The 25,508-nt window shown below is 44.9% G+C and overlaps 1 protein-coding gene across 6 annotated transcripts; it reads right to left on the bottom strand.

The window, feature by feature from the left end:
- Window positions 1-225: 225 nt before the first annotated feature.
- TRAF5 (TNF receptor associated factor 5) lies at window positions 226-21,878 on the bottom strand. Of its 6 annotated transcripts, XM_040553886.1 has the most exons (13): window positions 14,941-15,374; window positions 14,663-14,864; window positions 9,340-9,484; window positions 8,600-8,824; window positions 6,418-6,475; window positions 5,004-5,105; window positions 3,993-4,157; window positions 3,600-3,677; window positions 3,150-3,224; window positions 2,793-2,885; window positions 1,999-2,139; window positions 1,315-1,483; window positions 226-813 (listed from the first exon to the last, which is right to left on the bottom strand). In XM_040553886.1, the coding sequence occupies exons 4-13, from the start codon at window positions 8,812-8,814 to the stop codon at window positions 236-238; spliced, it is 1,674 nt and encodes a 557-aa protein (XP_040409820.1). In that variant the 5' UTR covers window positions 8,815-8,824; window positions 9,340-9,484; window positions 14,663-14,864; window positions 14,941-15,374; the 3' UTR covers window positions 226-235. The 6 variants fall into 6 exon arrangements, with proteins under 6 accessions (XP_040409820.1, XP_040409822.1, XP_040409823.1 ...); XM_040553888.1 differs by lacking the exons at window positions 14,663-14,864; window positions 14,941-15,374 and adding an exon at window positions 21,770-21,878; XM_040553889.1 differs by having other exon boundaries at window positions 2,011-2,139; window positions 14,663-15,385.
- Between the last annotated feature and the right edge of the window lie 3,630 nt (window positions 21,879-25,508).

Below are 25,508 nucleotides of genomic sequence, written 5' to 3'. Positions count from 1 at the left end.
GACTGAATGCATGTTCACATCACACTGGACTTATAGCTGCCTTGAAACCGCAGCCCTGAAAAAAGGTTAAAAAAGGAAAGGCTGACACTTTGGCAATTCATTATCTGTTACGTAGTCCAAAAGCCTCAAAACATATCAGTAGCTCGACTAGTGGCAATTCACTATTGCATGACTGGTAGTCACAAAGAAAGCATTTCTCAATAATTAAAGCAGTCATATTGATTGGGTGCTTTTTTCACAATTCCTCCAGATCAGTTAAATCCACAACTACTTTCAAGAACAGCGTGTCATCTCTAAGATAGGTATTCTTTGTGTTCTCCAGAACCGTGTGCGGCACAAAGCGCGGACATCCAGAGGCAATATTCATTTCTCCATCCGGCCTTTTGAAGCTGCTGCTGTTGGGGTCAGCTCTAAAGATTTCCACAATGTGATTTTTTTTCCCACTTTGGTCCAACAGCATAAGCGTAACTTTTTGCTTGAAAGGCCAAGGTAACAGTGAGTCAAACTCGCCTCTCATGACTACAAAGTAAAGCGAGACGTGTGTTCCCTTGCCTGAGCCATCCCCATTCAGATATGCTCTCGCACATAACCTGTACCCACAGCGGCTGGTGTAAAAAGGCTGGCTGAATATAGAGAGCACACGGCCTTCCACTGCTTCTTTTTTCTTCATCTTATAGTCCGTGATTTTCCAAATTAATTTCCCACTGTAGCACGTGCCTTCCAAAAGCTTAAATCGTTCTTCATTTTTATTGAGCTGTGCTTTGTGAATATTGATTTGGAGATCATGTTTGCTGGACTGACCTTCCAAAACAACTGGAAAAAAAAGAAATATTCAGTAAAATAAAATGGTCAGAACACAAAGAGCAACCAGACTGGAGCTGACAATACGTAAGAACAATACTGAGTAGAGACTGTTAACTAATGCTAACAGCACTACAGCTGTTGACTTTTTAAAATTATTATTATTATTGTAATTGCAGCAGGTAATTGAACAAGGTAAAACATGACTGCAAGCCAGATTTAATGTCTGACAACAGACACTACCACTGCTAACATCACAGTGCTCCAGCCTGACCAAACCCAGTGCCTCAGGAATTCAGGAGCTGGGCCCTGTGGTGACACTGTGGAGTAGGGGAAAGTGGGAGGATGTAGCGCACACGACCACAGGTTGGTCTTAGAAAGCAAGAATAAGCAAGTTATTTCTGGCTAACAGCCGCAACTGTCTGACTGCAGTACCAGAGCCTCTACTTAGCCACCACAACATCAGCAAAAATCCCAAACCCATGCAGAAAAGAGACAGAAGTCCCAGCATACCTAAGCGCTGATCGTATGACTCCATAAGGGCAATCTTCTGTTTTACATTTTCAATTGTGTCAAACAGGGGTCGCAAGTCTAATTTACTTTGCTGCTGGTTTGCTATCTGTATTAACTGTTTCACCTGCGATTCCAGACGTGCAGATTTATCCAGGTGACTGGCAAGAGCCTTCCCAGTTAATGCCATTGGAAGAGGGTGGGAAGTAGAGACAAGAGACATTCATAAAATCAGCCATTCCATTTGCAATAGAGAAGTCTTTAATATGTCAGCAATACCAGCTACAATGTGCAATCAAAAGTAGTCTGCTGCCTTAGGAATGTAACCAAATGTTCCCTCTCTCGGCATTTACTGGCTGAGAAACCATCCCTCATTCAGGTCCATTCACACTGCAGTACTTCATTCAACTACTTATTCAAATTTACACCTTCCTATTTACTATGATCTAGCCATGGGGATTTATTTAGTGTTTTTGCCGAGATCAGATATCCAGACTTCTTTATTGGTTAAAAGGAGAAGACAATACTGTACTGTAAAAACCAACAGCAACGGCAACAAACCAAGAAGGGCTTGTGAAATGTCTGGGAAGCGGTATTTGTTATTGTCTTGCTATTAATGACAACTGGATACACATATTTCAGGACGCAAGAAAGCAATTGGCCAAAAAGGTAAAATCAATGTCTCACCTGCGTGCTTACCATCAAGTTGCTATTTTTACCGAACAGCTGTGTAAACTGTCTGAATTCTTTCTCACACTTTTTAACAGCCTCTGCTAGCTGCTGGATTTTAATCTCTTTAGATTCCAGGCTCTTGTACAGGTCAGATATCTACAAACAGATAAATACAGAGTAAAAACTCCAAGCACAACAAAACGCCCAATGATTGCACTGAAACACACGTGATAGTACAGGAAAAAGAAGAAAGGTTTATAATGCAAAGTCTCTAGTTTAGCTAGATAATTCAAACTTTGTGGATGAGCTCTGGCAAATACTAAACATCCCTGCACCTTAAACCTGACCAGTTGCTGCCCAGCTTACAAAGCAAGATTTTTAAGCCACTGTGTTAATGTGGATTTAGGCAGGAGGCTCTGCACTGCTCTGTACTTCCTCTACAGAAGGGACAACTTGGGCGTCTAAGGGCTCCTTTTCAAAGCAATCTGACTGGCCTCTGAAACCTTACAATGCTCTGTCTGCAAACCTTGAGGCAACTGTAACAAGAGGCTGAAAGCAAATGAGGTGAGCAATGGCAATGAGCCTCCCATTGTGCCTGCCAGAGAATATACCTGCCTGAGCACAAAGAGGTTTCCATCTAATTGCCTGACTTCACTAGAAGAGCTTATTCTGACTTCTGAGGTGTGCAAAGACAATAAAAACAGTCTTTTAAAGTATAGTTGAGCTAAAATAGGCAACAAATGCAAAATCTCGTATCGTCTTCCAAGCAGCCAAGAACTGTTGAAGAACGTTCATTAAATATGACTTACCTGTTCTTCCAATCTAGAGTTCTTGTCTAAAATCTGCAGCATGTGTTCCCTCAGGGCACCATTTTCATGTTCAGCAAGTTTCCCTCTTTTAACCTTAGTGAGGCAGAGGGAGAAGTGAAAGAATAAAATAATCAGATGCACAGATTTGTGAAGCTGGTGGGTAAAAAATATATTGATGCAAGCATTTAAAACATCCCCTCTGTGATTTGGAAGTCAGGGAATGGCATTACTGGTTCTCTGTGGTAGCATCTTAGCCAATACTAGAAACGGTTGTGAAAGTACAAAAAATGGTTATTTTGATTAATTATTCTGATTGCTTTGGAGCCCCAAAGCAAGCAAAGATTTATAAACCAGTACCTTTATAAGACAGCCATACTGCTTATACGGGCAGTCCACTTCAGTCTCAGGACACACAGCGTGATGCTTCTCAACCTGTATATATTAACAAAAAGACTTGTAATAAAATAAATATTAAATTACTTATTGCACTGATAAAATCTGAATACTTGCATGAAGGGTGAATAAAAGCCAATATCATGACTGATCACATAAAGAGGAAAATGAATATTTAGAGACAATAAGCAAGCTTGGTGTTCTCCCATACTGCTAAATACCAGAGCTTTGCCATGACCAAATACCTCATTTGTCAGGTGGGACACATATCACTTACAGGACCAAACAAAGAAAATACTTGGAGCGATGAAGATTTATTGGTGCAAGCCAATGCTTGCGTCTATGATGCAAGTTTCAATTTTCATGGAAGTGTGCAATTTGCTGAATCACAGTATGTGAAAGAACTACTAGTACCTCCTTTTTCAGAATTATTTGTGAGCAGTTTTGGAGACAAGGCACGGGATAATCAGGACAGTCATCTTTCTCGTGATTCTGCGGAAAAAGAAAAACAACACAACAGTTTGCATTTTTCTAAAGTAGTATACATAAGGGAAGCTATTAATTTGGCATGCAAAAAGTAATCGTAAACATGCATGTACAAGCCCCATATCACATTGTTGGTCCTAAGAGAGCAACAGTAATTGGTATCATTTAAAGCAAATTTATTATGCTTTCTCCTTCAGCTACTCAGCCAAATTTTGCTTCATGAGTAGAAAAACCCCACTGCAGTGCCAGAAACTTTTTACTCAGAACTATTAGGAGGTAAAATATTTGCTATGGACTCCGGGGAATGTTTTATAACCTTACCTTTATATTAATTAGCATCACATATTTATTACAGTACTGACACATTTCTTCTCGAAATTTACAGTGCTGACTCAAGTGATCTTTCAAATCTTTCCGAAGGATTTGATCACAACATCCATCGTTAGTGCACTGCAGGCTTTCAAACAAACACTGCTGAAGATGCTCCTGCAACACATAACAGCAAATTAAAGCCCAGTGTGTTTCACTGTATCTCCAGTTGTCCAACAGACACACAGAAATATTTGGCAGTCTGGTAACAAATAAAAGTCCATGCACACCTTCCTAGTGTGAACTTAAAACTAAAGCGAACCTGAAAATTTAGTCCTGTATTTGATTTCTACTTTTCATCCAAAACGATCAAAACGGCCAGTACATCTTGGCAAGTTTTTTCTGAATCAACTATCACATTGTGCCTAAGTGTGCAGAAATTATGTACAGACAGTATGGATATACTAAAGCTATCGCTGAGCTTACTCCTTGGACAGCTGGAGCCGCGAGGCTTACTGTCATGGCTCTGGGATTTCCCTGGCCTCAGGCCCTGCTTAGCAGCATGGCAGGGAGGTTACGCTGAGCATCAACCCGGTAATCTCTTTTGTGCCACTCTCCCTGATGCTGCATCACACTGCACAGACATTCTGATGTGAGTTATCCTTGCTATTTTTATCATATTTAAATTCTCACATTGTTAGTTTCTCATTATTGCATAGAAAACCCTCAGAATTTGACCCAACATGATCCTCCTGAACTTGCAAAATGATAGATGCATTCATAGTAACATAAAGCGAATGGTTCTTATTAAACCAACAAGGCAAAGCTGGAATAAGCTTACAGCCATAACATTTTAAGCATGGCTATACACTGTGAGTAACAAATGTTAAGTGATAGTCTATGCACTTAAACCACATTGCTACAAAAACTCTGAAATCTGAAGACAATCACTGAAATTTATCTTATAATACACAAAATTTGCATGAAAATCAAAGGCTTCAAAATTTGATTAAGCAAACTCACCTGATATCGCCCCAGAATTATTTTCGAATTGCAGTCAGGAAAGTTTTTGCAGAACACATGCAAGTTCAGAACTTCTCTTTTACAACAGTTGTCTTTGAATACCTGTAAAGGAGTTAAATCAGTCTTCGTATATAGTTATATGGGATGTTATAAAATATATAAAAAACAAATCTTGGTAAGAGATAAAAGTCCATGTCGAAAAAAAACTGCAACAAATCTTTTAAGCACCCAAGTGTAGACTCCATAATTGTCAGTATGGTTCTTGGTAATTCTTATTAAAAATATCATTAAAAACACAAACTAAAACTTATATTGTGAATTTTCTAGTAGACACAGTGTTTTCTCCCCATGTAGTTATTCCACAGGTGCTAATCCACCTCTAAGCCTGCAGGATTAGTAGCTCAGGAGCTACAAAACCAGTGCCTGAACGCAGAAGAAAAGCAGGCAGAGCTACAGGCCCAAAAGACCAAGTCAGCTGTGTGTACTGTTCCAGCAGTGCAGAGCACCTTTGGGATGGCGACGATGTTCAGACACTCCATCTATACAGGCTCTGAGAAACAGCACTGTTCCCAGTTCTGTAAGCAGAAGCAAAGTAAGCTCTCAGAGCAAACTTTCAGTCTTATTTAGAGATCTACCTATACAGAGCATTATACAGCTGCTCTGACTTCTGCTAATGTCATTAAGATTTCCACAGGGTAGAAGATAGCGAGTGAAAAACAACTATCACATGGACAGTCACAATTTCGTCTGAGGAGTAAGAGAGAGAGAGGGGAAGGAAACATTTGATTTCACTGGGAAATTCATTTTGGCAGGATCAAGTATGTAGCATACTTTCAAGCTTTGGCATATAAATAAGAACCAATGCATCCATTACAACTATTCAATAGGTTGCGAAGTAAGAAATATGAACTTGTCTTTTCTTCTAAGGAGTTACCAAAAAGCAAATTAAGTCTGCTGGGTTAATTAGATATTACAGAAATAATCAAGGCAGCAAATTAGAACCAAGTCAAAAATCAAAGACAATTAAATAAACGAGATCCCCCAGCAAGTTCGGGGATAAAAAAGTAAGTCAATAAACTCTCACTATAAAATATAAAACTCCACTATAAAAAACATCCAAAGACTAGAGAAGATTTAAAACACTGTGAAACTATTTGACAGTTTACTGGAATACAGAGGACTGAAGTGAAATAAGTTCAGAACACGAGGTGTAAAATGAAGCTGTAGTTGTACATCCCAATTTCCTTTCTGAGAGAACATCAGTGAATATACAATTGCACTCAGCATTGTTTCATACAACAAAAACTATTCTTCCCCTGAGGACTAAAAGACGCAGATCCACCTCATTCTCATCTGTCTTGCTTTTTCCATGCAGATGGTCACTGCTGAAGCAACTGCAACTACAGCCACTTACCTCGTGCATTTTTATTGTTTCTTTGTCGACAGGACAGGTGGGTACTGCATTCAATTCTCTAGATTAAAAGAAAAGTTGCTTTAGCCCTCAGAAAATTTGATTTATTTTACAAAATGAGGCTATGCTACAATCTGCCTGGCAGAAGTCAGTACTAGATACGTAAGTGACAAGGCAGAATATTCACATAATGTGAATGGCTGAACTTCAGTATGGCAAAGGGTAAAAGGGAGGATTTCCCTCCATTTTTATGAAGCCTTTTAAATGGTCAGCCATACCTTGAAGTCTGAATTTAAGTATCTCTTATTGCAAGATTTCATTTCGTCTGTTGACACATTTCTTACAAAGCATCACAAAAGATCTTTTATACCAAAGCGATACTTTGTTTGTGAAATCACTAATGTTCTAGTTTGTTAAACTATCCAAGAAATACACACCCGGTCCTGTTAATTTACTAGCTCCAGAACAGAATGCTAAACCAGGCATACCTTCAATGTTCAAAAAACATTTTTGGGCTTTTGCACAAGTGCCAGGTAGTACAGAATACAAGCGAAAACAGTCTTGGTACATGGACTGGTACTTGAAGCAGGTGGTTACCTAACAAGTAAGGATGAGGAAAAGGCAGAAGCGTTTAACATCTTTTTTGCCTCGTTATTTAATAGCAATGAGAGATCTTGGGCAGCCTGGACTTTAGAATTGGAGGATCATGACTGGGGGAGCAGTGACTTTCTATCTGTGGTCACAAAATTGTAAGGCAAGAGCTGTATCAGCTTGACATTCATAAGTCTCTGGGGCCTGACAGGATTTGCTTCAGAGAGCTGCAGGAGTTAGTGGACGCTACGGCTGGAGCCCCCTCAACAATTTGCCAAAGGTCGGGGCAGCCTGGAGAGGTCCCTGCTGACTGGCAGCCAGCACTACACCCGCCTGCAAACTGGGCATGAGAGAAGGCCCAGGAAACCACAGAGCTGCCAGTGCAACCGACTGAGAGAGAAACGTGTTCACACTTGGCTGGGCGATGAACTGGCTCGATGGTAGAGCTCAGAGGGTTGTAGTGACTGGGGCTGCGTCTGGCTGTGGGATGTCACCAGCAGTGCTCCCCAGGGCTCGACTTCAGGGCCAGATCCGTTCAACGCTGCTGCCGACAGTCTGAGTGCAGCAATGGAGCACGTCCTCAGCAGGCTGGCTGATGGTGCTCAACTGGGAGGTGCTGCTGGCTCCCTGGAGGGACGAGAGGCCTTGCAGGGGATCTGGATAGGCTGGAGCTCTGGGGGATCACCGACAGCACACAGCTCAGCGCAGGAGAAGGCTGTGTGCTGCACCTGGGTGGCGTAATGCAGGCCATGGGCTGTCCGGTCTGTGGAAGAGGAGGCTGAGGGGCAGCCTTGCTGCTCCCTGCTGCTTCGCAAGTCAGGGAAGCACAGAGGGAGGTGCCAGGCTCTGCTCCTGGGAACTGACAGCAGGATGCACGGGAATGGCATGGAGCTGGGTCGGGGCGGGTCAGACTGGGCACGAGGAAATATTTATTTACCCTCAGGATGGTCAGACACCGGGACAGGCTTCCTAGAGGTTGATGCCCCACGCCTGTCAGTGTTCAAGAGGCAGTGGCACAATGCCCTCAGTGACATGCTTTAAATTTTGGGGAGCCCTGAGGTGGCCAGGCACTTGGACTTGATGGTCTTTGAAGGTCCCTTCCAACTGACCTATGCTACTCTATTCTAAAAATCAATGCAAGAAATACAAAATCCAATCTAGCATGCCCCAGTCCTCTTTAAAGAGGTGATATGGAAGCAAATGAAACCAACCTTAATCTAACCACCAGTACCAACCAATAATGTGAAATAATTAAAAAAAAAAAATCACCTGAATAGTACAATAATAGAAAGACAGACCTAGACAGTGTCTCTCTCAATAATGTTTAAGTTTACATCAAAAATTTCCTTATGCTGACTTTCATGCAGTTACCAAAGCAATCCCATATTCCTTACCAGCACCATGTAAGGTCGTTAGAGATATCTTTAAAAGACTGAGTGTGCAGTCATTAAATTCAACAGTTTCCACTGACTCCTACATATTATCAGACGATTACTATTGCTGTGGTATTTACTGTTGATTTATGAAAGGTCCTGACTTCTGTTCAGAACAGGAGGATGGGGAGCATGTAGATACAGAAGGAGTCTATACTAACCGCAAAGTAAGAATGCACTGCTGGCAAAATCGGTGACCACATCCTGTCTGGTGGGGATTGTGAAGGACTAGGTGGCAGTAGGCACACTTGTACCGGTCCTCTAAGGTTTCCACAAACTTGTAGTCAGCATCAGGTTCGAAGTCCAGAGAAACAGCACTGGCAGAGTTCTGGCGTGTGAAGATGCCTGAGAGACCAGTGAGTTCGTCACAGGCCATGGAAGCTGCACTGAAAAACCACACACAGGAAGAATCCCGTTAAATGCTCACAGTCGGTCACATCACCTCAGCTACAGCTTATAGCAGACTGCCACCCATCTGAAGGTTTTCATTTGCAGAAATGTCCAACAGATTTCAGAGGGAAATGGGGCATCGACTATAGAAGAACAACACAAGGCTCAGAGGACCACAAGATGGTGTTTACATGACAAGCACTAAAACACACTTTATAAGAAGCTTCATAATCTGAAAACTATTCCCCAGAACAGAGTAAAAATAATCCTTAATTCCTTAATCTTTTTGCAGCATCTGGTAGTCTCAAAAAATTAAAACAGTCAGAGGTGCAGTCGGGGAAAGCAGAGGCCTAGTCGTGACCTTAATGTTTGCCAGGAAAGTCTACGCTTAATGTAAAGCCCTCCCACGTGGTATTCCGAATTCATTGTACTGGTGCAAGCAGAAGACAGCTTTGTGATTCATGGCAAGGAACATACAAAAAAAAAAAAAAAAGGAGCAAGGAGATTTTACCTTCAGTTTAGGTGTTATAGGAGTCAAAGCCTCTTAACTTGACATCTTTCTTTTTCCAGTTGATCACTCATAGCAGTAGACTATACTCCTATTTTTTCAAAATTTTACTTAATTACGTGCAAGTTCTCGGCTATATTAATCCTGCCTGCAAGATGTGATTGAAAAAAAAAAAAAGTAAGATTGCAGTCAGAAACGTGACATAAGTTTTTCACTCAACTTAATAAAAGCTCACAGACAGCAGATGAATGCTATGTTAGTTTTCTAATAGGAAAAACCAGCAACATTTGTTTCCAGTCCTAATAGTCACAAACCTTAATGTTTGCCCTGGTCCTTCAATCTCGCAGTACTTTTTTGCAAGTAGCTCAAGACCTAGAGCTGCTCAGGTTTTCATTTCTTGCAGCTCTGCATTCAGAAGATATTTATACTCACAGGATGTGTACAAACACGCAGTGCCTGCCACAACCACCTCCTCTTAAATAAAAAACGTAACTCAAGAGTTTTCTCTTTGGCTCGTGTGTCTATACCTCATTCCTGACAGCACAAAACTCACTGTGAACAGGCGTTACAATGAGGCAATTAAAACACTTACCCTCCATCTAAAGCACTGCCTGTAGGGTTATAGCGATGCAGAAGCTTTTTATTTGCGTTAACTCTGAGGCACCCTGCAACAGAACTTTGGCTCTCAGGACGCTTCACAGGGAGGTGCTCGATTTTGCGGCCGCACTTCAGCAGACTGCTTCCCTGCGGGCACATCACCCTCCCTGTCAGTCACCTGAGTCACTTTTACTGGCAGCAGCATCTCCCCGAGAGGTCTGACTCAGCTCCCGCAAGGTCACAGAGGGTGCATGCTGCTTTAGCGGGGAAGCAGGGCTGGCACATCACCATCAGCAACCCCACAGCTGGCATGAGGCAACACGCCAAGTGCTGATGCACTGGCACGCCGCGTTTGGCTGTGGGCTGCTGGCCTAAGAAAGCAGCAATGAGTGTAGTCTAGCATGGAGCTCAAGAATCTCCTGGGGTTCAGAAAGCAATGTGCATTTTCTTTGCTGCTTCGAAATCCCACTCTGGGCAAGGAGATCCTGAAGGTAGAGAGCTGAATCTCCTTGTAGGCTCCGTGGGGTGCCCACCCACTAACCTACAGGACAGGATGTCAAGCTTGTCAGTCACCACTGATCATGTCACCTGACCCTTCCTCTTCTGAAAACAGGGTTTCCATTCCTCTGGTGCTTACTAAGGAGTGATTTGATTTTCCTCATGCCCAGCGGGGACCCAAAGAGGCAGCCCAAAGGGCTTACCAGCCTCGTGCCTCAGCCCAGCGGCAGGGGACTTCCATGGCAGGTGAGTGATGGCCACAGTGACCTGCACAGCATGAGCCATCTGCAGACAAATCTGCTATGAACACACTGCTCAGCGGGAACCCCAAAACATATTTCCCTCCTCTTGGTTAGAAATGCTCCTTCCCATTTAAGTAACACCCAATTTCTCCAGTCCTATCACACGCCAGGACTCGCATTGTCCGGTGTTACGGATTTAGCAAGTTGATGCTGCACTGTGTAAAAATCACACCAAAAATAAAAATCCACAATTATCAACTTTTGCCTTTAAGGGTCTGCCCCAAGACCCATCCACACCCAGACAACTCAGGACATTTACCATCGCTGCCAGCTGTTTTATGACTGCTGTAGGGTTGGTGGCCATTTTTATGAGGGAACAGGCCACAGGAGGTGTTTCTGTGAGGAAACAGGCCACATGGAGCATTTTTGTGAGGAAACAGGCCATGCGGGGCATTTTTGTGAGAAAATGGGCCATGTGGGGCACTTTTGTGTGAAAACGGGCCATACGACATGCATTGGCTCCACTAAGGACCCCAGGGTGGCCTCAGCCCCTCGATGGCCCAGCATCTTCCTGACATTTCCTAGCACAATCCTTCAGCCCAGGATCGGCTCTTCCACAGGGCTGGGACTGAGCAATGTTGGGCATAACTCAGAAAAGGGGCACTTTTTGCCACGTGCCAAAGCCAGGCCCACTGGCCTAGGCGAGCCCCGAGGAAGGCTGAGGTGATGCCTGGGTGACACACCCACCACCAGCCAATGCTCAGCGTGATGCATCCCCACCGCCACCACAGCAGCTCCGGGCTGGCTGTAGAAGCCCTTCTTCCCCTCCCAGCCTGCGCCTGTTCTCTTTGAGCTGAAACCAGTGGGAAACCATCAGGGGAAAAAGCACATTTTGCGCGTGTGCGCCCGCCGCTGGTTGACTGAATCAACTTCCTGCTTGCGCCAGTGCCCGGCCCACGCTGGAGCTGAGGTGTGCTTTCACTTCTGCCTGCTCACGGCCGCGAACAAAGCGAAGGCATCCTCTCTTTGCATATGCGGCGAGTTTTTCTAGCATGTGTGTGAAGTGCAATGTCGTTTGAAAATACGCAGCGCTGGTGGGCCCGTGCTGCATGGCGATGCTCTTGAAGCAGCCACGCACGACAAAGCGACCCCACTCCAAAAGCACCCCAAAAAATGAAACAATCTATAGGCACTGAAAAACTACATGTCAAAATTAGATCTCCATACAACAAAATGAACAAAATTAACTTTGACCCCACATTAGAGAAGCGGTTTGAATCACCTGAAGCCAAGCTGAAGTCCTGCAAAGAGGTACCAAAGGGTGGGAGCTGAATGGCAGCACAGCACAAAGAGCTCGCTGCCATGTCCCCATGTCGTTTCAGCATCCCAGCCCTACCTACACGGACAGCAGAATACGTAAAACGCTTCTGGAACAACTTCTATATGTAACTGTGTTGCATGTGGATGCATTAATCTCACTGGAAATGATCCAAGATGGAGAAATTTCATAACACAAATACGATTTCTTAATTGGGGGCTATCCAGTTTTAACTACCACCACACCAGATGAAGGCCAAGCATTTCTGGAAAAATGGTCCACACTTGGCATATCTTGCTGTTCAGAAAAGGAGTAAGACACACAGAACAAAAGAAGAAAAATCAACATGGGGATGACTTCCTATCATATGGTAATTATATTAACATTTCTAAACCCACATTAAAGCAGTTCCCCCCAGCAGTGATGCTGCCTGTCCACGTCACAGTCAGAAAGGAGAAGACACAGTGTGCAGCACTGATATTGAACTATCACCGAGAGATTAACATTTTTTTAGTCATGTACCTACTGCACACAGAGAAAAACGCCCCTGTAACGCCGTAGTTCTTTTTTAAGAAAGTATGTTTTTCCTGTTTTCTCTCACGTGAGAGTAAGTTCCCAAGAGAGGTTATCGCATTGCCACACAAGCTACGAGCACATCAGCCACCACAGCTGGCTGTTGCACCGAAATGTCCAGACTTGTAGACCCAAGGCACAGGCACCAAATGCCACCATGCCTTGCAGACGGAGAAGGGCAAGTATGTGAATTGTTATCACAGGTTTGGTCATTAAGCTTGGACAAGAAAACAGGATGCTTGGCCCTGCTGGCTAGCAAGTAAGAGGTGCTACCAGCTGAGAGTACAGTCTCAGTCAGGTTCACTGTGTAAAGGAGGATAATGCTCAGCTATGCTCCAGAGTTGGGACACTGCTCAGTAAAAAACACCGTGATCACTTCCTTACTTACCATGCTTCCATGAAATACATATAATAGGGCAAGAAAAGAAGTTATACACCTGTATTCCTACACTCTAGCTCTAGTTCAGCTCTATTCCTTTGCCCCAAGATGCTTGCTAGGGACAGGTCTTAGAGGATGCCCTGTCCCTCTCTCTGAAGATTATCTACTTTATACAGCCTACCAGAACTGGAAGCCTGCCTTAGTCATGACAGGGAAAGTTTTGTAAAAATCAATACACTTTAGAGGTTTAAGATCAATTCACTTCATTGGGAGCTGACAAAGAAATTATAGAGGGGAACATACCTTGCATTAAAATGACCCTCCCCAAGCTGCCTTATAAACTAGGTAGATTAGCTGCCTCTTGTACTTTTGAATTAAAATAACCAAGTTATATGATTTACTAGTAATAGAAGGCTTCTCCACAAAAACCGGAGACAACAAAGATATGCCCCAACTCTTAATGTACACATCTGAACAGGTAACAGTCTGCTAAAGGACTACCATTAATGTCTACTCACGTTTAAAATACATACTGATTGAAGGTACAGCAGATTATATTGAACCACAGAAAGAAAAGCAGATGATGCCACCTGACATCACTGCTGAATCATCCTTGTCCCTCCTAACCCAGGAAGAGTTACAGTATCTGGACCGCTGATAACAAAACGCGCTTGCAGAGTCCCTGCAGGGAGAAGGAGCCTGGCTGCACCACTTGTGGCCTCTCAGCCCTGAGGTCACGGGGGAAAAGGATCCAGCACAGACTCACCACTGATAAACAGGGCTCACTCCTTCTTCACCTGGCAGCAAATCAACCCCAAAAGCTATCCTGCTATTGTCCTAATTGCTTAAAAATCACAGTGCAGTGACCAACTGGTATCCACAAAAGAGTACTTCCAACAGCAACCATTTCCTATCGGATATGTGCCTGTGGCCCCATAGAGCTTGTTGCTGTAGAGGGCAGCAGAATCAAATTTGATTTCATTTGTATTTAGGCAATACTATCCCATTCAAATTCCAGTATTACCTTATTCTAAAGGCACAATAAAACTTTACTAAGCAAGCATCAATTTGCTAATCTCCAAAGGCAAATTTTCACTAAGCGGAGTAAGGCAGTATGGTTTTCTTAAGCATTACAGTAAATCCCAAAGCATTACAAAAAAAAAAAAAACAAAAAAACTTGACTTCATTATTTTTAAGGCATAGATTACAACACAGATAGCACTTTAAAAATTAAAAATACACTCATACAACTAACAAACCATATTGGGTGCTGAAGTAGCTTTGATTTTAAGGCCAGCTTGCTTATTTGCTATTTTCCCTGGACTTCCTAATCACTCATTCATTAATTTTATATCATCAATAAATCTCTCTACATCTAACCAACACAATGTTATGTTACAGTAATAAGGACTTTTGTCCTAAAATAATCCCATTCACAGCTGGGAATTAATTTTCTTCCTAACACTGCTGGAGGTTGCATTCAAAAGTCATTAAAAAGAAGAAGAAATCAATGAAACTACCCTATAACCTAGATATTAAAACAAAACAGAACACAACACACTTTTTTTCCCCCCCCAATGGCTGCATTTCAAGCCAGTAAACCCTGGTAGTCCTCAAGAAAATATTGTACAGGTCGTTCTCTATCAGACTACCATGCTGCAGAACTGAGCAATTCTTTCATTTGACATTCATTTCTGCATCAACACATGGATGTTTTACCGTCTTCCTGAGCACCAGCAGAAATTCATGCAGGAAGGCAGCCAGCAAGTCTCACCGCCGTTACAGCCCGGCACTCAGCGCGACAGTGCCGGTGTGGCGGGTGAGCGCCGTTCCTGAGATCTTTCAGACTCTGAAGCCTCCTCCTAATGCAGCCACACAGCACCCACACATCCCCCTGCAACAGCTAGTACCTGAAGAGCCACTTAAGGATGACAAAAGGTTATAACAGTATTAAATTCCTGCCCTCATTAACAAGATGCGTTTTGGTAGGACTGTACCTGGAAACTGTAGCTGATCCTCAATGGGGAGAAAATGAGAGAGAGAGAGACAGAGAGAGAGTGAGAGAGTGCGCACGAGTCTGAGCTTTGTGGTTAAAACAACAGTACGAGCATTTTAAAACAGCAAGGGAGTGGAAATCCCCTGGTGTAGCTTTGAAAAGATCACGGCTAAAACTGTTTCAGAGGTGCTAGGACAGAAGCAAGCCATTGAAAAGTATTTTCCCTTGCAGCATTGATGTAGCGACTGCAGAATTTACTATCTGGAGTAACATAAGGTTACCAAGAACTTTTCTCTTCCTCCTGGAAGCCGAGGAAACTGCACCAGTTCGAACACGGAGCTATATACAGGAACTTACGCTCAAGGCTGCATGGGCATTTTACATTTGAACTGAACTTTCTAAGTGAGATAAAATGACTTTTATGAAAATAAATGTTTATATTTAGATTTGCAATAACTAAAGCGGCCATACATCCTAATTATTTCATAGCCTGAAGTTAATTGCACTTGCAGCATTCCCTGCAGCCTTCACCTCCACAGACTGTGTACATCACCCTCCTTTCCCCTGACCAAGCCACACTTCCCCTCCCATAGTGCCACAGGCTCCATCTCTAGCCCCTCCACTGGCTTTCTGGTCTCTTCTTCTAATTTACTTGGTATGTTTACAAAGAAAGCCATCAGCTTGAGTACTGGGCCTTGGCTTGGTCAGTTAGATAAGCCCCTAACTAAGCAAAGTAATAACAATTACTTGCCCCGTGAAGTATCTTATTTTCTATAAAAGCAAAACATTTGAGCACTCCTGTTGTTTAAAATACGGGTATTCCAAAGAAAGCTTCTGTTCTGTCTCGTAGCAAACGCCACACATACTCTCTTTAGCCTTTTCCCTTTAGTTAAGCTTCCTCCCAGAGCATTTCTAACCTGGTTCAATCACTATCTCCCCTTCCAGGTGGCATTTCAGCTTACCACATTTTCCTGAACCTTCCCTGAAGCCCTGGAACAGCTGTGTCATCGCTGAGGTCAATACAATGCTGGTAAAATGAAAGGCATCTATTTGAAGGCATGCTTCTTCTTTATGTGATCGATTAAACTGATCCAAGATGCATTTCGAGACATAGCCTAAGCCCACTTCTGTGTTTAAGCTCTATAAAACAAAAGGTATCGTTTCGTCCTTGCAACGTCCTTAGGATGTGCCTTGGTCGAGCAGCTGGCTAGGCACAGCCTCTGCAGGCTGACATCAGGAGAGTGAAACAACTCTCACAGGGATTCTCCTCGAAACGGACAGCTCTGGAGGAAGCACCCGTCCCGCCGGTGCCGTCAGGAGGCAGCGCTGCAGAGAGCCTAACGCAGCGAGCGCAGCTCCAGGAAGCGCCATCTGCTTCTGGGAAGCTTTGGGGAAAACCCCAAATGGAGAAGTTGAGTAGGAGCAGGATCTTCATGTTAAACAATTTCACTCTGCAGATGAGTAGCAGGCGATGGGCCAGTCTTGTTCATGGGCACCCCTCGATTTCCTCCAGTGCTAAGTGCAGTGCTGAGGACTGACCAAGGCAGGAGGAACCAGCAAGGAGCATCAGCAAGCACAGAGCATGCATGACGGGATGACAGTAAGTGAGAAGACAGAAGGGAAGAGCATTTAGGAATGAGGGGAAAGAAACAAAGATGCGGGAACAACATAAACAAGCAAAAAGTACGGAAATGAGGTAGCAGTATGGGATGGAGAGCAAGACAATGAACTTTTTTTCTTTTTTTTCTTGAAGGGTATCAAAACCAAATCGAAGTCCTCATTTTCCCTAACAAATTATAGGCTGCCACACATTTTGCATGACTAGGCCCAAGAAGCTTTTAACATTACCTCTCCTTCCCTGCCACGAGTCACACACTGTTCAGTCACTGCGGCCATTAGTACCTATTCAAGGCACAGAAGTCTTGTTTTAATTCTCCGAGCACACAAGCATCTGACTTGGTCTTAATGAGTGACTTAATCAGCACGTACACAGAAATCTGAATAAACTCAACAGTTATCTCTCTGAATTACTAGGACAAAATGAAATTCTGCTAAGTTCTCCAGGACACGGGAGATTTTGGCAGGCCACCCACTTTTCAAATGCTCATTAGTTCCAGGTGTTAAAGACTTCTTTCACCCCAGCTGCAGGAATTCACGAGCCCAGTGGATTTTGCTCAAATACACACATGCATCTGATGACATACAGACACACACTTCTTAGCCACAGTCCTCACTGATAGGGAAATCACGAACGTCAGAAACCGAATGGCAGCAGTGACCCCATGAACTTGCTGCTGGGGAAGTGATGACAGTGGAGATTGTCACCATTGTCTTTTCTTAAAAACAAAAAAGGGGAAAGGACACATTCTTAAGAAGTCCTGATGAGATCAAGCATGACACGCCGGAGGTTTGCACAGGTAGAGATGGGGAGGTGCTCTTGCACAGCCCATTATAAGGTGAGCTGCCATGTAAGGATGCTAACACACTCAGGGTGGCACTCAGCCCCGCTCTTGCTGTTGGCAACACTTTTAGCTTTATTATATATATCATATAATTATTTTATATATATATATATATAAAAATAAGTTTTAGCTTTATTATATATATTATATATTTAGCTTTATTTTACTGAACAGCATCGCTGCGTTTTTAGTGACCTTAAGGTGTGCCTCATGCATCGCCAAGGTCAACGTTGGTAATTCCTCAGGGAACAACTGCCCTGACACGAGGTTTAATGTCAATGACAAAGAAACAGACAAGTTTTCTTCACAGATAGTGCCCAGTAGCCTTTCATAATGTCTGCCATTGAATAAGTGTTCCGGTGACCATTGATACCTGCTGTCTCTAGGACAATGTTAAGAAATGAAACCTGTGATTTTGCTTTCATATTTAGTAAGGACCACGTTCCAGTTTCAAGTGCATGGATTCATTGTTGGCTTAGGGCAGAAACTCTGTGTCAGAAACTGATAACTGCCTCTGAGCAGATGAGGCTGAAAACTGTACGGGCTTACCAATGATAAGACCTCACAGCAACTACTTTGGGCAAAACTACTTTGCAGATTGCTCCTCTCCTTGAGGCTTGTTTCATCACTAGGTGGCTTTGCGTAATAACAATAAATAGGTTTTGCATTTCAATATTACCTTCCACAAAATACGGACACAGCAGCATAGAGAACATGGTATGCAGATGTCAATATACTACAAACATAAGCTTGCTTTAAGAGTTCCCCACACAAAGACAAATACGCTTATCTATAAAGCACTCTGGGCAGTCCCATATCAAAACCACTGTGGTTTAGGGTGCAGACAGTTTCTCACACACTTATTTATTTGTTGCAAGGCCGAGCCATGGAGACTATGGAAATTTTTGCTACGTTTTTATTAACAATATGCATGACTCAAGTTTCCTTACCCTCCTGAGCAGTGCTGCGCACCAGGGTAAAGAGGTTAGCCTCTTTCCTGGGCTGAGGGAAGAAGGTGGAACAACTGCATGTACAACCCAAACCAATGCAGATTAAGACTGGGACGACTAACAGCATGAACATTAACTCTTCATGGTCACGAGCCAAGAAACTTGGGAAGAAAAGGGACAGAAAGCAAAACGAGGTTCTGACACTGTCACTGCAGATCAGGGCACAGACCCAAGGGGGCACTGGATGTGTCAGCGTGCTGCTCCTGGCAGGCCACAAAGCACTGCATAGAATGGGATGCCTACAAGGTGAAAGAAAATACCTCTATCACTGCACTTACCAAGAAGATTAAGAACCCAAAAAATTCATACAGACTCCTTGGAGTGCCAGAGAAATAAATGCTCTCTCCATAGCCAACCATTTATTGAAGATAAATCACCTCTCTCTCTTCATAATCAAAGGCTCAGAAAAAAAAGAACTGACGAAGATAAAGGCCTAGACGTTAGCTTAAAGAAAGGACACAAATAAAGCCAGGGAGATCAAGCACCCACCACGTCTGTAGCTGCACACTGAAGCGTTTTTGCAGTTATCCAAACAATATTGAGCACAAAACGAATAGTTCCTGCCCTATCTGGGACTGGGACTATTAAATAGCTTTGTCAGTGAAATGGACAGTGGGACCAAGTGCACCCTCAGCAGGTTTGCTGACAACACCAAGCTGTGAGGTGCGTTTGACTCACAGGAGGGAAGGGATGCCATCCAGAAGGACCTGGGCAGGCCTGAGAGGTTGGGCTGTGTGAACAACATGCTGGTCAACAAGGCCAAGTCCTGCACCTGGGTCTGGGCAATCCCAAGCACAAAGACAGGCTGGGTGACAAGAAGATAGAGAGCAGTTCTGACAAGAAGGACTTGGGGATGCTGGTTGATGAAAAACTCAGTATGTGCCAGCAATGTGCACTCGCAGACCATAAAGCCAACAGTATCCATCTAAAGCAGCATGGCCAGCAGGGTGAGGGAGGTGACTCTCCCCATCTGCCCTGCTCTGATGAGACCCCACCTGGAGCCCTACGGTCAGCTCTGGGGCTCCCCGCACAAGAAGGACATGGATGTATTAGAATGAGTCCAAAGGAAAGCCATGAAGCTGATCAGAGGGCTGGAGCACCTCTCCTATGAAGACAGGCTGAGGGAGTTGGGGTTGTTCAGCCTGGAGAAGAGAAGGCCCCAGGGAGACCTTACAGCAGCCTTCCAGTACCTAAAGGTACAGGAAAGCTGGGGAGGGACTCTTGGTCAGGGGGTGGAGTGATAGGACAACAGGGAATGGCTTTAAACTAAAGGACGGTAGATTTAGATTAGATATTAGGAAGAAATTCTTCACTCAGAGGGTGGTGAGGCACTGGCACAGGCTGCCCAGAGAAGCTGTGGATGCCCCATCCCTGGAGGTGCTCAAGGCCAGGCTGGATGGGGCTTTGGGCAGCCTGGTGTGGTGGGAGGTGTCCCTGCACATGGCAGGGGGTTGGAAGTAGATGGGCTTTACGGTCCCTTCCCACCCAATCATTCTGTGATTCTGTGACATGACCTGTAGCTCCTGACCTGGACTGCAGCTCTCTGTTTTTGATGGCTACGCAAAAATTATGCTCCTGTCTTCAGGAGACTGTTTAGCAAGCATGTGGGTGAAATAATGAGCTGTCTGGCTTCTGTTCTTTGAATTCATTTGAAATTCCTTTTGTCAGTGTCTCCAACAACAGCTTCCTAGCTTTAAAATCTTGTTCTCTCCTGGATGTCATTTCTCATGCTCTCTAAACTCCGTAATTACTACTTTGGTGTATCTTCCCATGACCTACACAGTGTCAGCGAGTGCCACAAGCTCTTCTTTCTTCCTTCCTGACTTGACTTCTCTCCAGGTAGTTAACACCTCTTTAGCCAAAGCTTCCTGCCAACTGCTCCCAAGTTCACCATACCGCTGCAGACCATCTTCCTGCAAAAAACTGAACTCTGGGTCCCTCTTCCAGCATCTGTGCCGGGGATGATGGCCAAGGGACACAACCCACTGCCTTCCCCACAGGCCCCCACTGGCAAAACCCAGTCCCTCGGTACCTGCGTTTGGCACAACCAGCCAGGATTACTCTTGGGTTCATAACCTTCATCTCTCTCTTTCTCTCAGCTTAAAGCATTAGATCTCCACAGTGTCTCACCAACTTTTTCTGCTTCGTATCTACATACGACAGAATATTTCTTGTCTACTTACACACATAAAAGCCTTGTCCATGCTCTCATCCTCCTCCTGCTTTCCAGATACCTGGTTCTCCTGTAACGTGATCTGTACTTCTTATTTATCCGTCCTGGATGATTCAGGGATCATTTTTCTAAGCCACAGCTACAACCACATCACCTCTCACTTCTCCACTGCACCAAAACCCCAACTTTCAAAGCCTGTTCTCCTCTCCAGGCTCTCAAAGCCCAGCCTCCCTCCACTTGCTCCACCACCACCTCTGGCCAGATGACGATACCAGGCTCCGCTGCTTAACTGTCATATACCTGAGCAAGCGCGTACTGGCAGGGCAGGTGTTTCGGAGGGATGTTAGTCATCTGTTCTACCTCATCTCCTTTGCCAAGCAGCTGCAAACAACTGCCTTCTGGTGAGCTGTGGAGAGCTGGAGGGCCCCTCTTGCTCTGCCCTGACGCAAGCTGCAGGCCCCCCTGTGCTCGCACGCCGTGCTCCTGGCCCCGACGAGCGCTTCTCCCCGTGACAGCAGCGCACGAGGTGATCAAGCTGGCAGCGAAGGAAGCTCCTCTGGTGGCGTCAGGCTCTGCGTAACAGACGAGCACCGCGACTCGGGCGAAGATAAAAGGCACCAACGCAACGCAGCCGGCGGAGCCAACACGAGGCGTGATGCGGGGCCAGGTGAGCACCAGAGCTTTCTGCTCGGCACGCGAGCCGTGCCAGGTCGGCCGGGGCTGCTCTAAAACACCCGCTGCCTTACCGCCGCCAGCCCCCGACAGGCCTGACCCCGACACACCCCGCTATTTTCAGCGTGCAGCCGCAGCCTGCCAGTCACCCCGCAACTACCAGACACCAGCTACGAGGGCACCTGCTCCTGGAGATAACGGGAGGCCGACATGAGACAAGCACGCCAAGCCACCGGGCAGCAGCACGGGCTCCCCATTTTCCCTCTGACCCCAGCACCGCCGCAGCCCACCCCGGTGCACCCAGCCCAGCCTTCCCGCAGCCGGGCCTCGCCCGCAGCCTTCCCGTCCCGGTTACCGGCAGGAGACCGGCCCCCAAATCCCCCCAAATCCCCCCCAAACCGCCCGGCCCCGTTCCCCGCCCCCTCCCCTCAGCGGCCGCGGCACCTGCCGGCCCCACCGCTCGCTGCCTCCCGGCCCGGGGGCGTCTCCCGCTGCCTCCCGGCCCCGCCGCACCTGCCCCGGAGCTCGCTGCCCGCCGGGCCGGGGCCGGAGCCGGGGCCGGGGCCGGGGCCGCCGGTGGCGGCGGGTGGCGGCGGGAGGCTCCGTGCCGGTGTCGGGGCGCGGCTCCGTGCGCGGCGGCGGCGGCGGCGGCGGCGGCGGGGCTGGGGGGCGCGGCGAGGGAAGCGCAAGCGCCGCCGGCCCCGGCCGTGGTTGTCGGTGCCGCGGCCGGGAGCCGCTTTCGGTTTCACGGCGGCCCCGGGGCGCGGAGAGCCCGGCGGCGGAGCGGGGCGCGCAGGCTGGAAATAGCGCGCAGCCGCGCCCCCAGCGCGAAATGGCGGGGGGCTGCCGCGGCATGCGCCCGGCCTGGGGCGGCGGCTGCTCGCCCGCCTCGCCTCCGAGCCTCCCGAAAGCCCCTGAAGCCCCCCCCGAAGGCCGCCGCCGCCTCAGCCCGCTCCAGGCCCTCCGGGCAGGGTCGGCAGGCTGGATCCGGGCAGGCTGCGCGCACCTCGGTGCCTGCCCCGAGGATGCGCGCTTCCTTTTCTCTTTGCATCTACAGGGCCGAGGTAGCCAAAGGCCGGGCCGAATATGCCAGGAATAATGCCACTAGCTCTGCTGCGTGCTGTGTTCTCAAGACACGCCGAAGGAATTTGTACAAACTGAGAAACGCACCCATTCCCGAGCCAAGGGGACCAATGCAGCCATTTCCACACAAGGTCCCCATCGCCTCATGCTGCAGTTCGTTCTTTCACATTTTTTCATAAAAACCTTTTTTTTTAATTTTTTTTTTTCCTTTTCCAACCTTAATGATTCTAGGATTAAACTGCCTCTAAGAAAACCAGTCTCTAAGGAAAATACCATCCTAGCACAGGAACAAAAAAGCACGAAGGTGGATGAAAACCAACCAGACTCCGTTATCTCAATTGTCTTAAGAGCATGCTCTAAATAATAATAATAATAAATAGTTTCAGAAAGATTCTCCTAATGCTGTGAATGAAAGGGCTGGGGCTTGCCACTCACGTGTGTCTGTCCATATTGCATTAATTTTCCGGGAGTTCTGCAATGGTGCAGAGACCAGTGCTGCAACTGAGAACTTACCAAGAACTCCCCCTTGCAAAATTGAGGATTTTTTATTTTCTTTATGAATATCCTGATTAGTCTGGGTTCTTCGTCTCTGGGAAGTTCACTGAGACATCAGTCAGAGCAGCAGGCATTATATTTCTGCCAGTATTTATATATAAAGGAATAGCTTCTTTGGAGGTGGGATTGGGTTCCCAAGATGGACATTTTCTGTGCTCACAATCCTCAGCCTACTGCAAAATGTTTTAACTCCCCCAGAATGTAGCTTCGTGGTGACAAAGAGGGTCTGTCAAAAGGACCATCAGGTATCAGGGTGCAGACCTTACTTCTGACATTGCAGCTCTTGATACTCGGTGAGCGCAACACAAGACTTCTTTTCTATTAGGACAGAGTCACGTTCCTGGAGCAGATTGTGATCCCTGAATCTCTGAGACTACTTTTGTGATAGTCCTAAGGAAACCTTCCATGTCAATAACGGCAATGAGGATTTATTTCGCTGCTATGATTATTTTGATGTCCAAAACTACACAAGTAGGATTTATTGTAAAGTTCTACTTCAGTATCACTTTTAGGATGTCCATTATATAAGTGGGCTAGTTGCTTATTAAATAGTCCAGATACTGTTGTTTGTATACTTTATTCTCTCCTCCCTACTGGAGTAGCGCTTTTTTCGTCCTTAATTCACCAGTAACAGGCTACAAATGGTGTTAAAGAATTTACATTTTTCTTCTGTATTTCACATACAACTTCCTATGATCTTAAAGCAGATCTCTTATCATGCCGGTGCCTGCTTTTAACTCACTCTGAGAAAGGTAAACTCTGAGGTTTAGCTATTTCAACCTCAGGAAGAACTGGAGGTTCACCACATTTATTAAAACTACTGAGTTGTATTCAGCACATTTTACAGCTACAGTGCAAAATGGTGCACTCTAACAGCTGATAACTTCTCTATGGTTTCCTTTCCATTTTGAAATGCAAATCTACACAAACACTTTCAAGAAGTTTCTCTTTGCCCTGGCTTTGCTTTCATCTCTGACAACTACATTTCTGCCTAGCGCCAGTTCTCACTTCAGCCTATTCTCTTCCTTTGCTAGCAAGAGGCTCAACACTGGTCTAGTAACCTTCATCGTAAACTCATACTTCAACTTCGTAATCCTTGTCAATTCATACTCAAGCTCTGTGGACTGTGGTTTCCAGAATAAGAGGTGTACGACTTAAGAAAAAACAACAAAGATGAAAACCAAAACCTAATGACACAGGTCATTATAATTCCTTTTGCTCGTGATCGACTGTAAAACAAATTAAACTGCTTTACTATGATGTGCAATGTTTAGTGATTGTTTTTATTAATGCAGAAATACCTGCTTAACTTCATACCCATTCTGATTTAAAGTGCAACAATTAAATCTGATATTTTTGTACATCCATATTTTGCAAGTGTTGTTCCTAAGAAGACATGTAGTTCAAATTATGCCTCGCATTTGTAAAACCTATCATTTTTAGTACCGTTTTGCTTTATTAACTAAAATAAACTGTACAAAAAGCTGTAGAGTTACATTAGCATTGAACAATGTAGGATACACGTTCGCTGCCAAACTTTAGTGTGCAAACATTTTACATTTTTTAAAGTGACAAAATTAAGCCAACCTTGAAGTCAGAGTTCATTACTACATTACAAAAACAGGAGACTAGATATGGCAAAAGAAATTCCCCACCGAAATCAACACCATTGTATAATTTTATTTCTAATTCTTAAAAAAATATAAATGAATTTAGAAGAGAATCACAGTATAAGGGCCCTAACATATTAGACCATTACAAGGTACATAAAAATAGAAGACACAGATTTCTTTGAAACTTTAATCCTTTGATTAAGCAGCAAGCATATCACTCTCCAGGCAAACACTGCTTAAAACAAACCCTACCCCCCAAAACAGGACGTGCAAACTGTATGCACATACTCTGCAAAGCACACAATAAAGACATTTTGCTATGTACATACTTATTTAGTACTACAAATGCTAGGAGATCCCTACTGTGTGCTACAGTGTTTGTAAATTAAAAAATACTACCTATCTCTGACCCTCCCTCCCCCCTTCAAATACAGCACCTTCGCCCAGTTATAGAATATTTAAACAAGATTAAACTGAATTACAATGTACTGAACAGTTTTATAGCAGTTGGCGGTGGCCAACTCTACTGCAACACCCAACATTCTGCATACTGAAGTCTATCGACAAGAGACAAGACAAAAAATTAGCAAAGGTACAATACGCACACCTGGGAGACTCAATGCTAAAAGAAAAAAAAAAAAAAGAAAAAAACAAGAAAAAAAAAGAAAACAAAGAGAGCAAGAAATACTGATGATTTATCCTATCACTATTAACAATTAAACTGAGATACTTAGGCTGTCAAGAAGGTTTTCGTATCAGTTTGGAATTCTGGACAGCAGCCAGATCAGACCTGTGTGTAGCTGTTGAGGGGACACTCAGGACTTCCAGAACAAAAGTTAAAGTGATCACAAATTCCTCGGTGCTTGTTCTATGATGCTGCTTCTCTTAGAAGAGAGGTCAACTGATGCTCACATAGTGGCTAAGAACCTACTCTGATGCAGAAGAACATTCCTAAGAAGGACCTTTTTTGTATGAGACCTCAGCGCACTAGTGATAGCTGT

Source organism: Cygnus olor, chromosome 3 (assembly GCF_009769625.2).
Source record: "Cygnus olor isolate bCygOlo1 chromosome 3, bCygOlo1.pri.v2, whole genome shotgun sequence".
Classification (NCBI taxonomy): Eukaryota; Metazoa; Chordata; class Aves; order Anseriformes; family Anatidae; genus Cygnus; species Cygnus olor.
This window is presented reverse-complemented; position numbering and strand designations above follow the sequence as displayed.